The sequence below is a fragment of the Arvicola amphibius genome, chromosome 9 (genome assembly GCF_903992535.2).
Source record: "Arvicola amphibius chromosome 9, mArvAmp1.2, whole genome shotgun sequence".
In the NCBI taxonomy this organism is placed as follows: domain Eukaryota; kingdom Metazoa; phylum Chordata; class Mammalia; order Rodentia; family Cricetidae; genus Arvicola; species Arvicola amphibius.
Window position 1 is genome coordinate 121,989,529 of NC_052055.2, and position 22,937 is coordinate 122,012,465.

The 22,937-nt window shown below is 50.0% G+C and overlaps 1 protein-coding gene across 4 annotated transcripts in view; it reads right to left on the minus strand.

Moving 5' to 3' along the window:
- Nucleotides 1-22,937, minus strand: part of Anks1a (ankyrin repeat and sterile alpha motif domain containing 1A) — a 156,660-nt gene that overhangs the window by 50,341 nt on the left and 83,382 nt on the right. For all 4 annotated transcript variants that reach the window (XM_038341973.1, XM_038341972.1, XM_038341971.1 and 1 more), the window contains one exon: nucleotides 11,810-12,396. In XM_038341973.1, the coding sequence (XP_038197901.1) occupies nucleotides 11,810-12,396 (587 nt within the window). The remainder of the gene's footprint in view (nucleotides 1-11,809; nucleotides 12,397-22,937) is intronic.

Sequence of the window (22,937 nt, forward strand, 5' to 3'; positions counted from 1 at the left end):
CCACAAAAGTAAATGTAATATTTAAAAGTATTCTAATAATTGAAACAAGAATAATCCAAAAATTTTTGAGTTCTAAAATCAATTGTGCTACAAGGCACCTCCTCCTCCATTTATCAACCGCAAGGTCATAGGCCAGTTCCTTCAGCTCCTCCTCTCAAAAAACAAACTACACTTTGGACTAGATCAGATCACTGCTACAAACTGACAGAGAGCTCAGCAACAAAACAGAAATCCCAGAAGAAACCAGGGCTGAAAAGCCAAGCCATAAAGTTCAGAGGGAAAACAGTGCTGTTTGGGGGAGATCTTTTTAACCCAAGGCGGAGGTCACTGAGGAAAAGCAGGTAACTTTAGAAGGGTGCTCATTTCTGGGGCTAGAGAGGGCAGCTGAGACAGCTTGGGAGATGCTCCTGCAGAGGGCAGAGGACGGAGTGCTGCTCCTAGCTCCCCCATCAGTGGTTCAAACCACTTGTAACTCCAGCTCCCAGAGGAACTGAGTTCCTTTCCTGGCCTCTGCAGGCACCTTCATTCACATGTACATCCCGCCCCCATATACAAGTAATTAAGATAACATCTTAAAGATTGCATTAAAATGGCTCATGCCTTTAATCCTAGCACTTGGAAGCAGAGGCAGGTAGATCTCTGAGTTTGAGGCCAGCCTGGTCGACAGAGTGAGATCCAGGACAACAAGGACTATACAGAGAAACCCTGTCTCGAAAAACAATCAAAACAAAAGAAAATAAAATTTAAATTTTCTTGCATTTTTTTTTTTTTAAAAGAATGAGGTGCAAGCACCAAGAGCTCAGCTCAGCAATGGAGCACTTCCCAGCATGCACAGGGTCCTGGGTCCCATCGTCAGCAGGAGAAACAAACCTAAAAAGCAGATGTCGACTTGAAGGACCAAGCCCTTCAGACACACAGAGCTTCTACAGTAGGTAAGAAGAGCACTTCAACAGTCAAGGAAAGAGAAAGGAAACGGCTCTCTGATTTTATCTTTTGTTTTTGAGCTAGGGACTCAACTAGCACAGGCTAGCCAGAACTTACTTTGTAGCTGAGGTTGACCCTGAACTTCTCATCTTCATACTTCTACCTCCCGAGGACTGAGATTCATGCTACGTCACAGCTGGCTAGAGTTTCTGCTGCTGTTGATTTGAAGCAGATTTTAAGCAAATGGAAGAAGTGCCAACCTCATCTGAAGCGAGACACACTGGAAAGCAGTGGTGCATGCCTGTAACTCCAGCACTGGAGGCGGAGAAAGGGGAACTTAAGTTCATAGACAGTCTAGGCTACATACACATTTGCCTTAAAAAAAAAAAAAAAAAAAAAAAAAAAGAACTACTGCCAATCTGCTAAGCTAAGTGCTGGACGTGTTACTTGTTGATTACCCTATGCTAGGGAGCACAGAAAAGCAGCTTTTTTTGTGTATTTTGAGTGGGAGAGCAAGTTTGACAGGAAGCCAGCCATTTGGTGTCATCTGCCATTGCCCAGTACTCTTCTTAATCAGCAAGAGCACCATACAATTGCCAGTCCACCAGCAGGAACCTTCTGCAGTGGACAACAGTGTGTGCGTACCGCAGGGTCCTAGGACTAAGCTCTGCATGCTCTTGGTTAGTCATCTAAAAAGCTATTATCAGACAAAAAAGGATTTGCACAGCACATACACACAGTATTGTCTTTATCTTAAAGAGAACAATGTTTGCTATGTTGGAGACGCTCTAGCATGAGCAGGGTACTAGCGACTAGGGAGAAGAACTGGGGGTATAAGAAGGTGGGAAGACTCACTTCTCACTCCCTGTTCCTCACTAAATACTTCTGAATTTGCAGCCACATGGCTGGGTGTGGTGGTATGTACTCGCAATCCCACCAACCCAGGAGCTGAGGTTGGCGTCAGAACATCCAAGGTCAACCTGGCTCACAGAGCAAGACCTATTACTGAGGAAAAAAACAAACATTTATTTCTGGTCAATGGTTGGTATTAACTTTTTTAAAAAAATCCCCAGGGTATAAACATTCCACTTTCAGAGTTGGCTCTGCCTGGATTTCCACAGCCAGTTGGGCAGAAGGGGCTGCTTAGGACACACACACCCTCCAGAGGCACAGGCACAGCTCAAAGCTGAGCAGCGATGTGACGTCAAGAGGTTCGCCTCAGTCACGGCCACTGAGTTTCAGCGTTCTCTACCGTCCTCTGAGCAGCATGGTGGGCAGGGCTGGTGGTTGGAGAGAAACTTCTCCAGGAAACCATTGGTGCCAGCATGGAGAGCAGCTTCCCAGCTGAAACTCTAGGGCCTGTCCTTGCCCAACAGACAAGGCCTCACTGGACATGGAAGGCAGGTGGGCACAAGAGTGCATGCCTGTGACCTTCAACCCAGGAAGCTCACCAAGAGCTCCAGACCAGCCCCATCTGTGAGTGATACTCTGTCTCAACACCCCTCCCCAACTCCGGAAAGAAAGAAGAAAATGGGAAGAAAGCAGAACATTTGTACAAAGCACAGGACTCTTGGGGGTTTACAATGGCTTCTTAGCTGTTTAAATCAGGCTAGCCAGGAACAGATTGCCAGACAAACTGTCATTTGTCAGCCCCTACTGAGCTCAGATGGTTTCCCACCTGTCCAGACAGACAAACAGGCTGCCTACAGCTATGGACAGGTGGGTCCTGTGGTGCAGACACAGGGTCATGAGAGCTGTGAGACACAGCCCAAGAGCCACTTAGCCACAGGCCCAGGCTTCCTTCTACCCACTTACTCAGTGGCACAGAAAGAGAACACCACCGGGGAAGACACAAAAACCCTGAGCTGGAAGAGCAACCTGCTACAAGTCTGGAGCTACGACCTTAGACTATTATACACCTCCTCCCTGGGGTGGGGGTGCCTCTGTGCTGCCTGAGGGTTGCAGAGCCCCAAGGAAGCCAAAATGAGCTCCAGGAACTGCTTTCCTGGAGTCGTACAAAATAAAGGCTTGTCCCCTCACTATCTGGCCAAGTAATCATTTAGCTGCAACGTTAACCACATAGTACCAGTTAACTCTGAGGACATCATCTTCTGCTTTCGTATCTAGTGCCTTAGGAAACTCCTGCTATACTGACCTATAAACTCCACCCAAGGCCAGAGAGGAGACTGAAGTCCCTATATTTCATTCTGTAACTGGCTGTGGTGAAATTTGCAACTCATGTACCAGCCTCCTAGGGGTACATATACAAAACGTATCACACTCCAGGGGACAAATGTAAGATGTACCAGGCTCCTGCGGGGAGACACATGTAAGATGCACCAGGCTCCTGTGGGGAGACACATGTAAGATGCACCAGGCTCCTGGGGGGAGACACATGTAAGATGCACCAGGCTCCTGGAGGGAGACATATGTAGGATGCACTGGGCTCCTGGAGGGAGACACATGTAGGATGCACTGGGCTCCTGGAGGATGCCTGTAAGATACACCATGCTCCAGTGGCACACATGTAAGATGTACCAGGCTCCTGGGGGACACATGTAAGATGCACCAGGCTCCTAGGGAAAGCCTGAACGGCATACAAGGCAAATTCCTTGTGGCGGGGCCTCTTACACCTGCACTGATCACCTTGGAGGTCTTTACGCCTGAACCACTCACTGAACCACCGTCTTAGTAATTCTGAACCCCTTCCCTTGTCTTAGAACCCTGGAATTTAGGTTTCAGCTCCACTGATCACGTGGTAAGTTCATGAAAACTTCTCCTGAGATAGGGATGCAGCAGAACTCGCCCGGGGATCCCACCCAGCAGAAAGCATGATGGAACCTGAGGGAGTCTCAAGGGCTCAGATTTCACCATAGCCCACAACTTAGAAACATGATGCACAGTATTTAAAAGGTGCAGACACAGTCTGAAGGAAAAACAACAAACCAAACCAAACCCACAGGAACAGATGAAGAAAGGCGGGCAGCAGTGTGACAGGGAGGGGACCAGGAAGGAGTCCTCTCTGTGACATGTGAGCACAGCTTGGAATTTGAAGTTTCTTCTACAGAGAAACAAAGTAGCTGAATAAGCTGCTGGCTCCTCCCTCCGCCTGCCACACCATAGCTTGGCCGCATCCTTTACCTTAGTCCTCTCCTGCGGACTAACAACACACTAGCAAACCTGCTTATTTACCCCCTTTCCCTCTCCAGGCTAGCTTTCTAGAGTGCCCGCACCGAGAAAGCCAGAGGCTCTGTCTTTTTGAACAAGGTGTTTCCCAGCATCTACAACAGAGCCTGGGACACAGCAGGCACTTAACAAACTAGATTGATGAATAACGGCGAAGAAAAAAAACACTAAAAAGATGCCTACTGTGTCTCGGATGCCACTGTTTAGAATTATCCGAGGCAAACTACCATTGCAGAAATCATACCAAACCTTTCCTTCCACAGCCTGGTGCGCTGACGACGAAACTGGAGTCAGGGCGTGTATGTCTAGACATGCCCCAGTATGCGGAAGCTGGGTATGATGGGGCACCCCTAACTTCACTGTTGTCATCTACATAGTAAGACCTTCAAGTACCGCCCCTCAAAACAAGTCAGGAGAAAATAAGATCCCGTCTGAATAGTCTACTCACTCACTTCCATGTGTCACCAGAGCTGGGTTTGTTTTGTTTTGCTTGTTTGCTTTTTAGAGACAGCGTCTCTCTATGTAGCCCTGCTAGGCTGTCCTGGAACTCGCTTGTTGTAGAATATTATTTTAAGGTGTGTTACTTTTGTTTATGCTGTGGAACATTTGTACATTTGTTTAACGATGTAAAGGTGTGTTGCTTTTGGTTTCTGTTGCATTTGTTTAACTCTGTGAAGCGGTGATTCTTTGCCTATCTAAAACACCTGATGGTCCTAATACAGAGCTAAACAGCCAACAGCAAGGCAGGAACAAGGATAGGTGGAGCTGACAGGCAGAGAGTATAAATAGAAGGAGAAATCTGGGTATATATCCAAAGGATGCTCAATTGTGCCACAAGGACATGTGCTCAACTATGCTCATAGCAGCTTTGTTTGTCAACCTTTGTTAGGAAACAACCTAAATGCCCCTTGACGGAAGAATGGATAAGGAAAATGTGGTACATTTACATAATGGAGTACTACACAGCAGAAAAAATAACATCTTGAATTTTGCAAGAAAATGGATGGAGCTAGAAAGCATTATTTTGAGTGAGGTAACCCAGACACAGAAAGACAATTATCACATGTATTCACTCATAGGTGGTTTTTAAACATAAAGCAAAGAAAGCCAGCCTACAAACCACAATCCCAGAGAACATAGACAACAATGCGGACACTAAGAGAGACTTACATAGATATAGTCTACATGGGAAGTAGAAAAAGACAAGATCTCCTGAGTAAATTGGGAGCATGGGGACCTTGAGGGAGGGTTGAGGGGGGAGGGGAGAGGCAGGGAGGGGAGCAGAGAAAAATGTAGAGCTCAATAAATATCAAAAAAAAAAAAAAAAAAGATGCAGAGCTGCCTGGAAGCAAGAGTGACTTAAGCAGTAAGAGCAAAATGCCTCAGACCTAAAACCACGGAAACAGAGGATGAAGGGAAGCTGTGACTCCAGTGTGCGCCAGGAAGCAACTTAAATACATTCCAGGCTCCGGGCTGTCCCCAGAGGCGGGAGTGCCACATTCTTGTTTTGAGTGGGAGGGCTGTGCTCGGTATAAAGTATGCCTGTTTACATACCAAGGAACAATGCACACTGCAGACCTGTGACATGCTTCGAGTTGTCGGTGGAAGCACAGACCTCTTGTCTTCTCAGGGGTTAAAGGCGGACAAGGCCTCTGTGGAGATGCACCAATCATCTCCCCTCTTGATGACATCATGCTAGCTCTAAGGGACAGTGCTGGAAAAGGGGAAGCCTGTGGACTTGGCCTGGAAGGGTGCTCTTCCTGCCATCCCTTCAGACTGAAGCACAGTGAGCTCTGTCCGAATGGACATCCCGAAGCAGGAATCACTCTGGGCCTATGGAGAAGGCATATGGAGCACGTTCCTGCCCTCCACCATCTCCCACTTGTTTAATATTTATGACAGCTGATTACAAAACACAAATTTATCACGTAAGCCTTCAGCCAAGTGTTCCCTGACTCAGATATTTATGCTAAGTAGACAAGCAGCTTTCTGTGGTTTTCTCCTTCATAATCCTCGATCCCATTCAAAAGCAGGCATGTGGGGAACCTAGTTCACAGACGTTTGTACCTACACAACCTGACCAGGCGGTTGTCTCTGCTCTTACAGACAGCGCCCACTTCTGAGGGGCTTATCCCTGCAGGTCCAACCAACTAGAGTAAAAAGTTATGGGCAGTAAGCTGACGCCGATGTTCTGCACCCACCATTGCTTTCGCTGTCTACATTACAGAGTTAAACAACCACTCCTGCAGCGCTCCACTCTGTTAGGCACCGTAAGAAACCCAGAGACGGCACGAAGCATGCAGTGGTGTATGAACTGGTTCTAAGTGGCTCTGCCATTTTATGCAAAGGGCTTTACTATCCTTGGGACTTGCTTGGCATGGCAGGGTTGGTTACAGACACTATGGCATAGAAGACATTTAATTCTGACATCAACTGCTTCTGCTGCTGCACATGTGACTGGGGGCAGGAGGCAGCTAGGAGTTTATCTAGAGACTCAGACACCACTGAAGCTGCCACCTTGGCAAATGGAGCTCTGGAGCCTTTCCTACGGCCGGAAGTGGGAAAAGCTGTGGGTTCTGACCCACCCCCCCCCCCCATCTCTCAGCATCCTGAACACTCAAGCACTGCACACAAAAATCAGTTTGCCAGAGCTGTGCTCAGCACAAGCCATCTACATTTGCTTAGACAAATAAGTTCCCGTCTCCTTCCACTGAGGAGACTTGATAACGGCATTATTGCTGGGCAGAGGGGCACACACCTGTAATCCCAGGATCTCACAGGCACAGTCTAGCAGAAGGACTACCATGAGTTTAAGGCCAGCATGGGCTACCAAACAACAACAAAAAAGCCAGCATTTATTTATGCAAACAGTGCCAATATTAAGCTTCTTGGTGGAAGGTAGGCTTCAGGGATAGTGACAAGTCACAGTGGGGAACTCATGCTCAAAGGTAGCGGGACTAGAACCTGGACAGAACTGTTACTGCAAAAGGCCCCTCATAGGAATGGTACCTTTCCCAGAGGGACACAACCAGCCCAGCTCTCCCTGGGACTGTCAATGTAGAGCATACAGGCAGGTTAACAATGTTGATGGAAGGGAACGGACTTGAAGGGTAGGAGGACATGGTGGACACCGCATCTTGGAAGCCCAGCAATGCTAGTGCAGCTACACAAACAACACTGAACATTCGGGTCCAAGGGGGTTGGGACAACCTGATGGCAGAGCACTGGACTAGCACGCATGGGTCCTGGGGTAGATTCCTAACAACATACATAAAGGGCAGGGGACAATACTGACTTCAGCTCCAAATTCTACCTTGTGATGGAAAGGTATCTATAATGTGCAGTTATTGGGTAAGAAAAGTAAATTATAAATTGGTAAACATACAAACCAAATTTGGCTATGTAACAAATATTCACATAGGTTACCTATGTGGGAGGTACATGTGGTTTTCCCTTATCCTTGATACACAGCTTCTCAATTTACCTGCCAGTGAGCTGCAGGGCTCATGCTCGAACTTGACTGGAGAACTCAGATAACATCTGGAGTCTGGCATCAGAGGGCCCTCTTAGGCAGAGCTCTTTAGTAAGCAAACTCCATTACTTCTTCATTAGCAAGACTCTAGTAGGACATAAGAAAAAGGCTAGTGTCTTTACTGGATGCTCTGTTGCAGGCTGATCTTCACCAGGCCAGCACTCAGAAGTCATCTTGCCCAGGGCAGTTCACCAAGGGCTGCATCAGCAGCAGTAAGCAGCATGACCCCAACCCTCTGAGCTAAGCACGCTCTCAGGCAGAGCACGTTGGCCATCAGCCCTGCTGGTCACAGTACATAACATGCATTCAGTGGACCCGCGGGGGCTGAGTTCTCTCCCATGTTCTCTCGGAAGAGAAGGAGGCTCACAGCCCCTCCAAGACCAAAGGATGTCTGCTTGGTTCTACCAGGCCAGTGTACGCTCCCTCTCTCTGTGGTGGTGGTGGCAAGCCACATGGGAAGAGGGTCACATGAAGGGCTTGAACTCTGCTGTGTGCCAGTCACTTGGCCACCACCTGAGGATCACCCACAAAGAGTGCTGCCTTTCCTAAGGTTGAAAACTGTTGGGGACTTCGGACTCTCAGACCCTGAGTTTTCTATGACCCTTTGCCTGCCAGAGTAAACAGCTTGTTTTCCTGTGCTTGCAGCTGCTCTGAACAACCTAAGCTTGCAGCTGCTCTGAGCACGAGACCCTGATGGCAGGGGCGTGGTTTCCAGCAGCGGGCTTGCAGCTGAAGGATCCGGAGAGCTAGGGCGTGGCCATTGGTCAGGGAAGGCACTATATAAGCTGCTGGAACACAATAAAGCTGGCATTCTTGTTTCAAGGATGATCCATGTCTCTGTCTGTGTGTATGTATTTCAATCTCCAGGCCCTTGCCCAACTCGTGAACCACCGTCCTGTAGTGAAGGCGGTACTACAGGCATAGTACCATAGTACACAAAGTACAGGCGCTACAGGACCGTAGTGCATGTAGTAGTACGAATGGTACAGAAGACAGTCTTGATTCAGTTCTGTTTCTCCAAAGCTCCAGGAAGTGACAATACTAGACTCTGCCATGTAGCTACCTCCTTGGGCACGCCAGGAACTGTTAGGTACTTCCACGTGTTCCTACTTGGGGCTGTTCCACAATAAAGAATAAACCTGAGGATGTAGAGAACATCCACGGGATGTGGAGTGGATGGTGGCAATGGCTTTAGAGCCAAATTCCAGAGAGGCCCAAAATGTCTCCACGTTGCACTGTCTTCTAGAAGCGCCAGCCAGACTCACTGCAACTCCTCAGTGCTACACCACAGCTGCCCTGGACCTTTCCTCTCCCTCCCAGGCCTCAGTGAGGAGGTACCTGTGCCCTGCCTTCTTCAGAGCTGCTTCCCCAAGACTGTGGACCCAAAGTTCACCAAGGAGAAGCTAAGCACGCACAGGATGCAGTGATGCAGCCTCAAGGCCCTGTGGGGGGGGGGGCACACGCAGTCAGCACCAAGGCCCTCATATGGGACAGCCCACCAGAGGCTTGGGTTCAGGACTAGTCCAGTGAACAACTTCTGAGATTTTTTTCAGAGACAGGAATCCACAAAAACAAGCAAATTATGGCTCAAAAGCAATGCTGAGAGGCTGGGGATGTAGCTCAGGGGTACAGAACCTAGCATGTGGGTTCCATCCCCAGCACTTCAAAAAAGACTGTCGCTGGACTTCCAAACATGGGTCTGCCCCCCAGCAATGCACAGGCTGAACACAGGACCACACGCTGTGGGTCCGTCCCCAGAACAGCACATGGATGCTGGACTACCCACAGCATGCCTGATTTTGTGAGCAGGGCTCAAATCTTTCATAATGGCTCAACTATCTTCACATTTTCTCGGATTTAAGATACAGCAAAGTAGTCTGGCATAGTGGTGCATATCTACAACCCCAGGACTGCAAGCTCAAGGCCAGGCTAGGCTACACACGAGACCAACAATCAATCAAACAAACCTGAGAAGCACAGCGGCGCTTCTGGTGCTTTAGTCCAGAGCCCAGCATGGTGGCTCACACCAGTGATCCCAACAGTCAAGGGCCGTGGCTGGGAAGCAAATCTTAAATTTGAGGTCAGCCTATGCCACATAGTAAAACCCCATCTTGGAAAAAACTGTGTGTGTCTGTGAAGGTGGTAACAGCATAAAAACCGTATCACATTAAAAAGCAGAGAAACTTTGTGTAGGTCTAAGTGGCCAGCTTCGCTCAGGCTGGGCACTGCCATGGTGACTGGCTTGTTCTCCAGGAGGAAATACAAGGCGAGAGTCCATAAGGCTGCCTGGCAGTGCCACACCTTGGTGGACTGTGCTTGCCCAGCATCAGGATCTTAGGGTGAGGACGCCTAGGACAGGAGCCATGAAGAGGAATTCAGTCAGCCAAGCCGCCTTCTAGCAGATCCCGCCATACTGCTCTTGCCTCACCTCAGGGCCTCTCTTTGTTGTGAATGGAGGGGTCCACGTCTACTCTCCGCCATCTCCGCACCCCTCCACTCACACCTGCACACTCCAGGAGCTCAACGCCCTCCTCTCCTAGCCCCAACAAACTATCTGTTCATATTCTCTCTTCATGTGCCAGCCTCAGTCTGGTTTGAACAAAGGAGTCATTAGCCCCTTGACTGCAGTCTAATCCCCATGTCTCCACGGTCCTTCTGGAAGCTTCTTCTCACACTCGGGTCCTGTCTACTGACTTTACTGCTCCCCCATGTCTCTGACCACTCCTGGGCCATCATCCTAAAGATGTTCTGAGGGACATCTTTTTCTTCTCTCTCTCTCTCTCTCTCTCTCTCTCTCTCTCTCTCTCTCTCTCTCTCTTTCCTCCTTCCTTCCTTTCTTTTTTTTTTTTCAAGACAGTGTTTCTCTAGCTTTGGAGCCTGTCCTGGAACTTGCTCTGTAGACTAGACTGGTCTCAAACTCACAGAGATCCGCCTGCCTCTGCCTCCCAAGTCCTAGCATCACCCAGCGAGGGACATCATCTTACACACATACCCTCCAATGTAATCTGGGGCACCCAGGAGCAACTTCACACAGTGATTTCCCTCTAGAGCCTGGCACCTTTCTGGAACAGGTCCACCAAGGCTTTGACTAAGCAATGAAAAATCATTTGCACAGGGATTCCTGTGTCTGTCTCAACAGTCCCAAGCCTGGTCTTATCTGGAGACAAGGAGCAGAAGGAGTTGCCCTGCCCTGTCCCACACTGGGAATGGCATGGGTTTTGGTTTGCGTAACTTTGCAGTAGCAACACCATCAAGCTGGGCTGGGCATAAGGGCTACAGACTGTTCGTAGGCACGTGGCAGCTGTACTGCCCCCTCCTTTTAGAGCGCTTAATGCATCCCAAGATTGTTCCCGGGAGACAGGCTGAGTCCACTTCAAAGGCAGCTCCGTCCCAGCAAACAGACTGTAAGGCAGGTATTTTAACATTCCTAGGGTATTTGCCAATCATTCAGACACATGTTCTTCTGCCTAGTAGGGCACTCTAAAAGTCTCTGGGAAATAGTCAGTTCTACCTCCAAATGTTCAGTAACAGTGGTTAAGAAGAACCCCAGGTCTCACACCAGAAATGCTTTCTCCTCACCAATCTTTGATTCTTGAGCCTCCAAAGGCTCTGCTAACAGAGCTGGGAATGTGGGACGGGCTGCGTGCATCTGCTGGGAGAGGCTTATGGGTTGCAAGAACATGGCAAGAATAGCCAGGAGGAACCCAGAATAGAACATCGTCCCTGGAACCCCTCTCCACAGCTTCTTCCCAGCACTCCCGGCTATCCCCACCTGCTGCCCTGCTAAGCCTGCTCTTCCCTCAGCCTCTCCAAGGACACGCAGCCAGTGACAGGGCCCTTCTGAAGTAACTTCAGAGTGGGACGGGCGGAGGGGCTCCAAATGTTTCCAAACACATATCATTTCTAGGAACTGTCCCTCCCTCAGCCCTACCCTGCCCTGCCGGGCCTCCACCCTCAGGTTTAACCATTCGGGGACATGTCCTCTGGGACCCTGGCTTCTTGGAGCGTGCCATAGTAACTATCACTGGAGAGACTCTCAGCACAGTGCTCAGGGATGGGGCAGCCCTGGCACAGATCCTGGTCCCAGAAGCCAGTACATGGTGAGTTGGAGTGGGCTACAGCCAGGTCGGCCAGCCCCAATTCTCTGTGACATCACAGCAGCCTTACCTCGTCCCACTCAGAGGCAAACGAAGGTGACTTCTCCAGTCTCTTCTTCCCAAGGCTGCAGTTGGACAAAGACTCGCTGCGACTCCCCATCGTGGTGTCCTCCGTGGGGGAGCAGGTCAGGAGGTCAGAGTCAGACTTTGACAAACTGCGGCTGAGCTTAAGCTCAGCCTTGGGCTTGCTAGTGGGAGGGGCTCGGCTTCTGGCCCCGCTCCTGTCCTCCTCTTCCTCAGCCCCAGCAGGGTGCAGAGAGACTGTGTGAGTCAGAGTCTGGAGGTGTGCTCGGCCGGCTGCGGCACTCAGGCCTGGTGGGAAGCCCACTCTCTTGCTTTGGTCCAGGAAGCCGGGCTGTGGGTTTCCAGTGCCTTGCACGCCTGGCTCCTCTAGCTGCATGCTGGCCTCGTGGCAGGCGTCCTGCTGGGGGGACTCTGGGTGGTTCTGGCTGGGGGCAGTAAGCAGCTGGAAAGGGTCCTGCCCCACCTCACACACTGGGGAGGAGCCGTGGAGGAGACCGGAGAACTGCTCCGGGACCTGCCCGTCCTGCCCCTCCACAGAGTCCTGGCTCCGGCTGCCGCTGCTCCGCCTGTGGTCTTGGAGTGGACAAAGAGAAATAAAAAATTAAACGTGGTAAGAATCAACAGAGTTCTTATGCAGCGCGTGATGGCAGAGCAGAGTTCACAACAGAGAGGCAGAGTGAGGCTGGGTAGGCTGAGGGGAGGGAGAGAACAGAAGAGAGGAGGGAGGGAAACAGTTTCATATTGTTCATGTTCAATTTGTACCCAAAGTCACAGCATTTATGAAATTCCAAACACTGGTCTGATTAATGCTGCCTGGCAGCCATCCCCCAGTTAGACCTCTGTTAACATTACCGACCAGACCTTGCTATATAAGGCCAGGAGAAGCGTTAACTACAGACAGAAAGGACACACATAAGGACAGAACGAGGGACAGGGCGCGAGAGTACGCCAGCGAGAGTGGCCCCTGGGACTCTGGATAATTCCCATGAAGGCCAGTGTTTAGAGCCGCCCGCCCGCCCTTCCGCTGGCAAGCAGCTGTGAGGGGAAAAGGGAGGTCACAATCACAACCTGCAACTTCTGGAATTCCTTAACTGAAAGTGCAAAACAAAACAGAGGGGAAGTAACTGCTTCCTTCCTCCTCCCGGCCACTCAGATCCACATCCACGCCTCGTCCTTCCGCAGGAACAGACTTTCCCCCTTTTTCTTTTGGAGAATGTGTGCCGCTCACTCCTGCCAAGGCCGCCCAGCTGCTCGCTCATATTTGTTTAAGTTTAACCTTCACTGATCCACTAGAAAAGGAAACAGTCTAGTTTGTCAAACCAGGAGACAGCTGCTGCTCCCGGGAGACCTCCCTTACACCCTAGAAACCTGACACCGCTAGTTCCCGAGGCCAACTACTGCCACACTCTCAGAAACTTCTGCCATGAAGTCGTGTAAATCAGCGGCCGAGTCCACGTCTCACGTCAGTGCCACCCTGGGGCACCTGGTGGGAGCTCAGCCCTATCACAGATCTGCACCCGCGCCATCAGCTGAGGCCACAGCACACCCGGCAGTGAACCATACCCAGCACACCGTCTACATGCAGTGCAGCACCTATGCCACTTCCATGGCATGGAACCAAAGAATCCCTCATCTGTCCAAACAACCCGAGAACTGCTCGTGGGGCTGGAGAGCCACTGAGCAGAGTGTGTGGTACAGTGTTTTCACGGACGAGTAATCTGTGGCCCCGGGCACGGCATACTTTGCCCAGGGTGGTTTGGGCAGAGGTTCACCCAGGAAGAAGAACTGGCTCTGCTCCTCTCCAGCTGTGTGGTCAGACATCTTGCTAAGACTCTGGCTGGACTACTTGATGCTTAAAAATCCCCCAGTCACCACAACAGTGATGAGAATCCCAGTCCCCACAATCAGAGATGGGACCTGTCCCTTGGATGCTGTACAGTGCTGCCTGGTGCCTCTTTTGCTGCAGAGTACAGCTCCCACTCCACACTTTCTTGCTTTCCCACTGGCAGCTGCAAGGTCTTTGAGGAGGCTCAGTATACAACACAGGGAAGAAAGTTGGGGAGGAGGGGTGTAGATGACCAGCATGTCACATACATGAGGGGCACGCTAGGGTCTCATAGTGCTGGTTCTTCTGAGAAAGTCTCTACAGGCCCCAACAACCAGCTCTCTCCAGGCGCCCGCACGGCTCAGCTCTCGGCAGGTCTGCAGGGCAGAGGAGCAGCTAACTCACTACAGGCTCTGATCACTAAACCATGGGAACTCAGAAATATGAACTGCGGTGCCTCCCTTCTTTACATCTGACCACTATGGAGTTCACACCCTCCATTCACTAATCCTATACTCTACAGGGCAGGTCCTGCCTGTGAAAAAGGCGTGAACAACCTGAATGAGTTCTCCAGGTAGAGAAAACAGAGAAGAGTTCCATTCAGTTTAACTGGGGCCTGGGGAAGCCATGACTTCATAGCTGCACACATACTATGACAATGGGCACCAGGCCAAAGCTGCCTGCTAACTATATGTTGAGGCTACAAAGAAAACAACACGTGACCATCTAATGAAGGTTCGGGGTAACAGTGTTTTCCTTGGAGAGGTGGATGGGTCTGCCATCTGTTATCCCTGTTGATATTCAGGAAGGGGCCTGGGTGCAGGACACAGGCCTTTGCTCCTCCGCATCAGCTTCCAGGCTCTTAGGGAACCATTTGTGGGTGGTGAAGGGGCAACAGAAGGAGAACTCCATAGCCCAGCACTGGGAGACTTCTTGGCTCACCGAACCGGTAGGGCTCAAAACCCAAGTCAGAGAAGGTTCTAGCTGCTTACTGGGGGAGCTGACAATGAAGCCCTTCAGACAGCCACTCATTCATGCCAGCCATCAATGAAGAAAGGGAAGCAGATGCCAACACCAGAGAGATGCCAGGGAAGGCTGTGGGCAGGGAGAAGGGAGAGGAGCTTGTGTAGGATGGAGATCTGTGGAGGGAAAGAACCTCTGCCAGTCACAGAAGTACAGCCTGCAAACCTGTCAACAGGAGAGAAGCCTCTGCATTGGAAGAGCTAACTCAGCAAGGCACAGGAACTTTAGTGTGCCAGTCTGCCTGACCCCCTCTGTCCCACCTCCCTCTCTGTGTGTGCCGAGACAGTGTCTTGCTAGGTAGCCCTGGCTAGCTTAGAACTCTATAGCCCAGGTTGGCTGCAAACTCGCCATGCTGCTCCTCAGCGCTGCAACTACACTGCATGCCACAATGTGCGGCTGAAATCAGGATCTTAATACACTAGTGCATTGTCTGTCCCCCCAAAACTGTACCTAGCCTAAGCATGGAGGCTTAAGTGACTTTTCTATTTCCAGAAGAAAACACCATGACCAAGGCAACTAACAGAAGAAACTGAGGGCTTACATTCTGAACAGCAAGCATGGCACAGAGTGAACCTTCACACTTCCAAAGCTGCCCCAGTGCCACGCTTCCTCCAACAAGGCCACACCTCCTGAGCTTCCCAAATAGTGCTACCAACTGGGGACCAAGTACTCCAACGTCCAAGGCTATGAAGGACATCTTATTCAAACCATTCCAGGGCTCAAATCTATAATTCAATTCTGGATTCTGAGGCAGGAGAACTGCTCTGAATTCAATGTCAGTCAGGCTACATAGCAAGATTCTGTCTCAAAAAAAGCAAGAAAGAACATGCTGAAGGCATCTGTGTCTAGTAGTCCCAACACAAGGTTGCACTGCTCTTGATGGCACACACTTTCTCAAGGAGAAAGGTTCTGACCACGTGACGCAGGCACTACTACAGACCAGGGTCTGAAGGAGTCCATTCCAGTCCACAGCAACCCAAGAATAGAACAGATGACGGATAGGAGTCAAGAGGTCCAAGTGACAGTCCACCCAGTGACCTTCCCTCTTAGGATCTTGCTCAGAACATGAACAGCTGGGATGCATGAGGACACCCCGAGACTCTGGAGTGTACGATCGCCTCTGTCTCTGCAGCCCTTCGGGTGGTGAAATGGTTTTAGTCATGGGTCTGCACTCTGTGGATCAGGGTTTAAGTCCCAGCTCTAACACCAATGCTGGGCATTCGCAACTGCTTGTTTTCTCTTCTGCAGCTGCTGCAAGGTTGAGCCTGCTCCAGTCTCAAGAAACAACTAACCCATTCCCCCTTAGATTTACCTTACTCCACCAGCTCCCCAGGGTTCCTCTGCTCATTGTGCTCACTCCTCAAGGTTCCCCCTGCTCACCACACTGACTCCTCCAGGTTACCTTAGTAAACTCTGCTCACCCAGTTGGTTCCTGAGACTTCCCTCTAGGAATCTCTGCTCTATGTTCATGGTACTAGAATTCTCAACAACCATGAAGAACTGGTGCCCCTTATTTACACAGAAACTGGAGTTTCAAGAAGGTAAATGACCCTGAAGGCCAGACCAAAAGGAAGAAAGTGTTCTGATGCAAGCCCCAGTACCTGATGGGGTCAACTTAATTCCTTTGTCCTTCTTTCTGAACGCTCTGATGTCACCATCAGAGCGACTGTCTCTTCTGTTCTTTCAAGCCAGCATCTTTACCCACAGCACCTTCTGGAGGACGTGACAGTCTCCCCAGAAGACTGCAAGACAGGTTGTAACTGCTCCATCCTGTCCCATGTCAACACCAGGGAACTTCACTTCTTCCCCTTTGTCTCAGAGGAGCCCTGCACCACTAGGATGTAGCAACAGCCCTCTGATGGCCGGACACTTTCTAGTCCTCTCCTTCTACCCTGGAGTCACTGCACACGGTGTTAATTCTTTGACCTGCAAATCTTAGAGTTTCTGCCACCTGGGATAAAGGCTGTGGTAGCTGCTTGGGACAGCTCCACTCCGCTGTCCGTGTTGGTGTGAAACTTGTGACCTCTTGTCCTGCTCACCTGCACATCAGGTTTAAGGCTATTCGAGTCACACGCTCAATATTTAGGGACTATCTTTAAAATGCCTTCTCGAGTCACACGCTCAATATTTAGGGACTATCTTTAAAATGCCTTCCCATGCTAATGACTTGAAAATGAACAGTCAAAAAGGAAGCAACAGGTCCCAGGTCTGTGGAAACATAGACTTCCACCCAGCCTGTGCTCATGTCTTAGAGATCATTCAGTTTGCTGCTGCTCCCATTCTTTCCTCTCTGGCTCAGCCCTTCTAACCTCAGCCTCTCTCAAAATCTTCAGAACCACGTCTCTGGTGCTACGGGCATGCCCACACAGATGTTCTAGATGTAGCGTCCTACTTCAATCACGGCCCTCCCAATCCCCATCCGTACTGGTTATATAACACTTTCTCAGCCAGGCTAGAAACTTCAGAACCTCCCTTAGCACCCTGCCCTTGTTCACCCACACTTGGGGGCACCCTCCTGTCATCCTACCCCTGAAACCTTATCCCACCCTTCCCCCTCCCCATAACTTCCTTCTGTCCCTCTAGGATAGGTTCTAGTTACCCTCAGAGATTCATGATGGCTCCTGGCTGCAAGCTATTCCTGCACCAGCCTTTCCCGAGCCAAGACTCCGGAGCTCAATCCTTTTGAGAGCAGCTCCCCTGCTGTCACCCCACTCCTAGGGTTTCAACAGTGCTGCTCTGTCTCTGGAAGACAGACTGACATTTGAGATCCAACACTCTATGACAAGTTCTCTTTGTTCCAGCCAAACTGGAGTGCTTGCTGGCTGTGCTCCAGGCAATCCTCCACCTCCTCCCCCACCCCCACTCCTGCCCTGAGCCACGCCCCTGCCTGGAACCTCTGGTCAGCTCCCTCCCCAGTCTTGCCTATTGAGTTGAAGTCTCTATTTCTGAGCTTGGCTCAGACCTTCTCTTCATAAAGCTATCTCTGATCTCTTACGTGGACATAATTTGTCTCGCTTTTTCTTTGTACCACTTTCATATGAATTTAACATATTCTGCCCCCTTTCCACTATCTTCTGTATTTACCACACATGTCCATGTATATATAACTGTCAAAACACGCTGTGGAAGAAAATACAAGAAAATCACAAGGCTTATTCGATCAGAGGGGAAAGAACTACTCTACCCGCAAAGCAGCAAGAGTGCAAGGGAGCTGGTCCCAGCCTGGCTGGGTCAGGAGGCTAAGTCAGGGACTGGGGAGACTCAACTGCCACGCTGTTGACACGCTCAGGCATGCACACTTCCCACACTTTGGCCATGAAAGGCCAGCCTGGACTTTCAGATAAAGATAGGGACTGAACACTGGCACTGTTTTCTTTCTGAATTCTGATTTAGCCAATAGCAGTGATGCCAAGCTGAGAATGGGAGAGACCAGGCTGCTGGAGTCACCAAGGCTCACGTACGGGAGCAGAGGGAGACCTGCACTTGGAAACCCTTAGAACTCGGACAGCACCACACATGTACCACTGCCTGCAGATGAGCCACTGCTGCCCATGCTAAACCTCCACTTCACAGACCACTGCTGGATCTCCTGGCTACTTTCCTATGTGCTATCAAACCCATAGCGACAGCTACGGAAAGCTGTCGCTGCAATTCTGAGTGGTCACAGGCCTGGGATGTCCAGTTCACAGAGTCAAACACTAACAGGGAGCATGGAGTGCTCAAACAAACCATAGAGGGACATCCCCACTTGTCAAAAATGATCATAAATGCCACGTGGGCCTGGTGCTTTAGGAGGACATGCCTTTTCTGCTTCAAGGATCTGCTAACATTTTCTCCTATGGCTGGGTTTTTCCAGGTGCGTGGGTGTGAGTAACATATCTGGTGGAAATTCTCCTGTGGCACAACAAGCTCAGCATCCCTGCCCTCCACGAGTGAGGGCCAGTTTTAAGTGAGTAGGGATCCTCTGCAGTTCAAATTGCCTCACACACAGTGCCAGGTTGACTGAGTCATTTGTCTGCATCCCCACTAGAGTTTGACTCTGCATCTCCAAACTCCCCCAACTATTCTGCATGCTCTCCCAGGGGTGGTGGCACACTGCTTATTAAATAAGACCTTACAGCTTTTTACAGTTGCTGCATGTCAGGCTGTCTGCAGGTTCCTGACGTCATCCCCACGTGCTGTTTACTGGTTCAGCTCATCACTTTACTCTCCTGCTCCGCCTTTTCCTCCTTAGATGAAGTGTGAGGACTGCACAGGTCGGCGGCTATGCCAAGAGGCAGTGTATGCCCATGCCGATCCCCACTCTTCCTGCTGCCCTCCCAAGCCTTAGTGAACTTCAAACGCCTCTCCTCTCAGGGCCACACCACATCACATCATGAGGAAAAGTTTCTGTACCCCAATAAACCTCTCCGCCGACGCAGCAATCCACACGAGACCAAATCAAACCAAATTAGAAAAAGTCCAGGTTTAATGGACACAAATGCTCCCAGATGGCTTTCCAGCCTCCCAGAGAGGAGATGGGAAAGGAAGAGCGGAAAACCATGGGTGGGGTAGTTTTGAGCATCTTTGGGAGGGGTCATCATTTGGGGGGACTTTCTCAGGGGTGGAGTCTGGACTGAGGCAGCTCCAGGGGAGGGGTCTTGGGGTGGAGCTTCCATCTGAACACTCCAGACTCTTTGGATATGGATGCGAGGGGCTGGAGTGAAGTTTCCATCAAACAACATGTATTTGTAAGAAGCATTTCTTTCCGTTTCCCTTTCTTTCGTTTTCTTGTTTTTTGAGACAGGGTTTCTCTGTGTAGCCCTGGCTGTCTCGGAACTCACTCTGTAGACCAGGCTGGCCTTGAACTCACAGAGACCCGCCCATCTCTGCCTCCCAAGTGCTGGGATTAAAAGTGTGCACCACCACCTGCCACAAGAAGCAATTCTACTGCCACGGTTTTATTTTCTTCCTTTTTGAGCTGGGGGGTGTTCACTATGTCACATCTGGGGTGTTCTTGAATTCCCAGATTTAAAAGACCCCCTGGCCTCTGTCTTCCAAATGATGGGACAACAGCTTGTACCACCTCAACCAGATGCCGTTAATTTTAATGTAAAGAAGAAAACTGAAAAACAAAACCATCGGGTCTCGGAAACTCAGTAGGCAGATGATGTACCTTCAGAAGTGATGCATTGCCAGCTCTGTCTCCTCAAGCATATGTGTGTGTGCCTTTTCACAATGACGTACATGTGTGCATCAACAGAAGTGATGCATTGCCAGCTCTGTCTCCTCAAGCATATGTGTGTGTGCCTTTTCACAATGACGTACATGTGTGCATCAACAGATCATCAGTGCTAATACTGAGGTGTATTCCACGTCTGGGGAGGTTGGGTCTCTCACTGAACCTGGGGGTTCACCCAGGCCAGCTGGAGGGCCCTCCTGTTTCCACCTCCCTAATACTGGGAGTAGAGATTCACATTATCAGCCAGGCACTGGTGGCGCCTAAATCCCAGCATTCAGGAGACAGAGGCAGGCGGATCTCTGTGAGCTCCAAGCCAGCCTGGTCTACAGAGTGAGTTCCAGGACAGCTATGGCTACACAGAGAAGCCCTGTCTCAAAAAAACCAAAAACAAAGAACAAAGAATGAAGAAAAAATTTATGTCCATCTCCATGTTTGGCCTCATGCTTGCAAGGCATGTGCTGGCTGACCCAACCCCTACTGCTAATTTTATTTTTTTCTAAAGAATTGTTTTATAATTTATATGTATGTATCTGTATGAGTGCACACCCTGTGTGTACAGGTGCCCAGAAAGATCAGAAGAGGGCACTGGATCCCTGCAGTGTGACAAGGTGCTGTGAGCAGTTTGATGTGGCATCAGGAAGCAAGCCTGGGTCCACCTCTGCAGCCCACCCCCTGGTAGTGCTGACGCTGCACTGACGGTAGGGACAGCGCACTGGGGGTGGGGCGCAGACTGGGCGAGGGGTGCTCTCCTCACTCTTCCTCCTGCTAGTAGGGAAACACAACTCACAACAGAGAACTGAGAGGGGCTATTTAGCAGTGATTAAGAAAGAATAGGCTGACATTTAAGAACCAAGACAAAATTGGATCCATGATCTACAAACAAGTGCAAAAAGCAAATTCTCAAGGTCATTTGTCACACGTGATTCCATTCTGGGTTAAATTCCAGCTGGACTACCTCAGCTACTACTGCATGAAGACAGCAATGACCTGAGTGGGCCAGGCTTCCACAGCTCCGGTGCCTCCAGCACCTCCAGAACAGAGAGGCACAGAGCCTTAGCATCCCATCTCTACTTACTCTCGTAATGCGTGCCTTCTTTTTCTTTTTGGTGAGTACATACCAGTATAATTAACAAGGCAATTCAAAAGTATCTCCCGTTCAACCCCACACTACAGACTAAGGTAAGCCAAGCTCTGTTTCATTAACATAAACATAAGCTTTGGAGAACAGCTCAATTAGTTCATAAAAGCTGCATACGACAATGACATTAATGGAAAAGGAAAAAGAGTCATCTGAACTAAAGCACCACAGGCTGCTGACTGCCTCCCTCTGGGTCAGCCGACAGGACAAGCTGGGCGCCTGGGAGACCAGCAAGTCGTTGTTGTAGCTGGTGCCTCAACCCTTGTCTAAAGCTCCAGGGAGTCACGCTGAAAGGCGAGCCCGCGGGCAGGGTGCCCCACACACCATGGTTCAGTTAAACAGGCTGCCCACAGCACTCACTCCCAACAGCAAACAGGGCAGAGCAGCAAGGAGCAGAAGGTAGACATGAGACTGCCAGGAACTGGAAGAACTCCTACCTTGGGACAGGAAATCCCCACCGAGGACAGTTGGCAGCCAGGGGACAGGTTCACTCAGAAAGCTGTGGTTCCTTCCCCTGCACTCGAAAGGCTGAGTAAGCAGCTGTGTGCAGTTGTCCCACCGAAGCCTCTCAAGGAATCACCCTCCTCCCTCATGGAGCACCATCTTCAAATGCAACACTAGAGGACAGGCCTGTTTTCCAAGTTAATTTCCATGGTCTTTTCAGAAAGGGACTCGCACTGCAGCCTCACCCAGCCTTGAACTCTGGAGCTCACAGTACTCCCTTGTCTAGGTCACCAGAGCCATGGGGTTACAGGATTGAACTCATGCGTGGCTCACGTCATTTAAGACTCGAGAGAAGGCACCAGAACTGTGGCTGCTCTAAACAAAGAATGCACCCACAGGACAGGCAAACTCACACGGCCAAGGCACCAGAATTTCCCAATGTGGGGGCACAGCACAAACCCACACACAGACCGGTATGACCACATATAGAAATCGGCATCTGGGTTCTCTGTGTGTAGGGCAAGAAAAAAGAACTGAAATACTCAAGATACTTCTGGAATAATAGCAACATTACCAAGGCAATTTAATAAAGAAAAAGATGTTTCAACATAGTGCTGACACAGCTGGACGTGCACACGTGAAAGTCACCTTGAAATGGCTAACATCCTTAGGCACAGAACTCAGAGTCAGAACATTTCTAGAAGAAAGTACAGAAAAGAATGCCCCTGGAGCTAGGAGGGTGGCCCGGTTAAGAATGAGCCTCCTGTGTGAGCAGGAGAGCCGAGTCAGAATCTTAAGCATCCTAGAAAATGCCAAGTGTGGTATATGCGGCGGCAGCACAGGCTGAGAGTGGGAGAGCACAGCTGAGGGACCCAACCAGTGTCAGCCAGTCTAGCCCCGTCAGCAGCCCCTTCATCAGGAGACCTTGTTCCAAAATATAAGGCAGATAGGATGTGGTGACACCAGTGTTTAATCCCAGCACTAGTGAGACAGAGGCAGTAGATCTCTGTGTTCAAGCCTGGTGTATGAAGACGCTTCAGTCAGCCAGAACTACACAGTGAGACACCGTCTCAAAGGTAAATAAATAGTGGAAACCACACAGGATGATACTTGACACCAACCTCAGGTCTCTGCACAGACCCACACATGCATACACACGCAAGATCAGGCATACCCCTCCCCAACGCACCTTATCCATCAGAAAAAGAACTTCTCTAAAATGAAGCTCCCAAAGGCCACAGTAAGTGCGGTTATACACTGAGAAGAAAGCACATTCAATAAAGAAGTCAGCAGAGTCTGGTGGTGCAGACCTGTGAGCCTAGTTAGCACCTGGGAAGTTGAGGCCGGGGAATCACTGAGAGTTCAAGGTCAACTTGGGCTATAATAATAAGATATTATATCAAACTCTTAGGAAACAAAAATGTTCAAAACAAAGAACATAAAAATAAAGTAATTCCAATTCA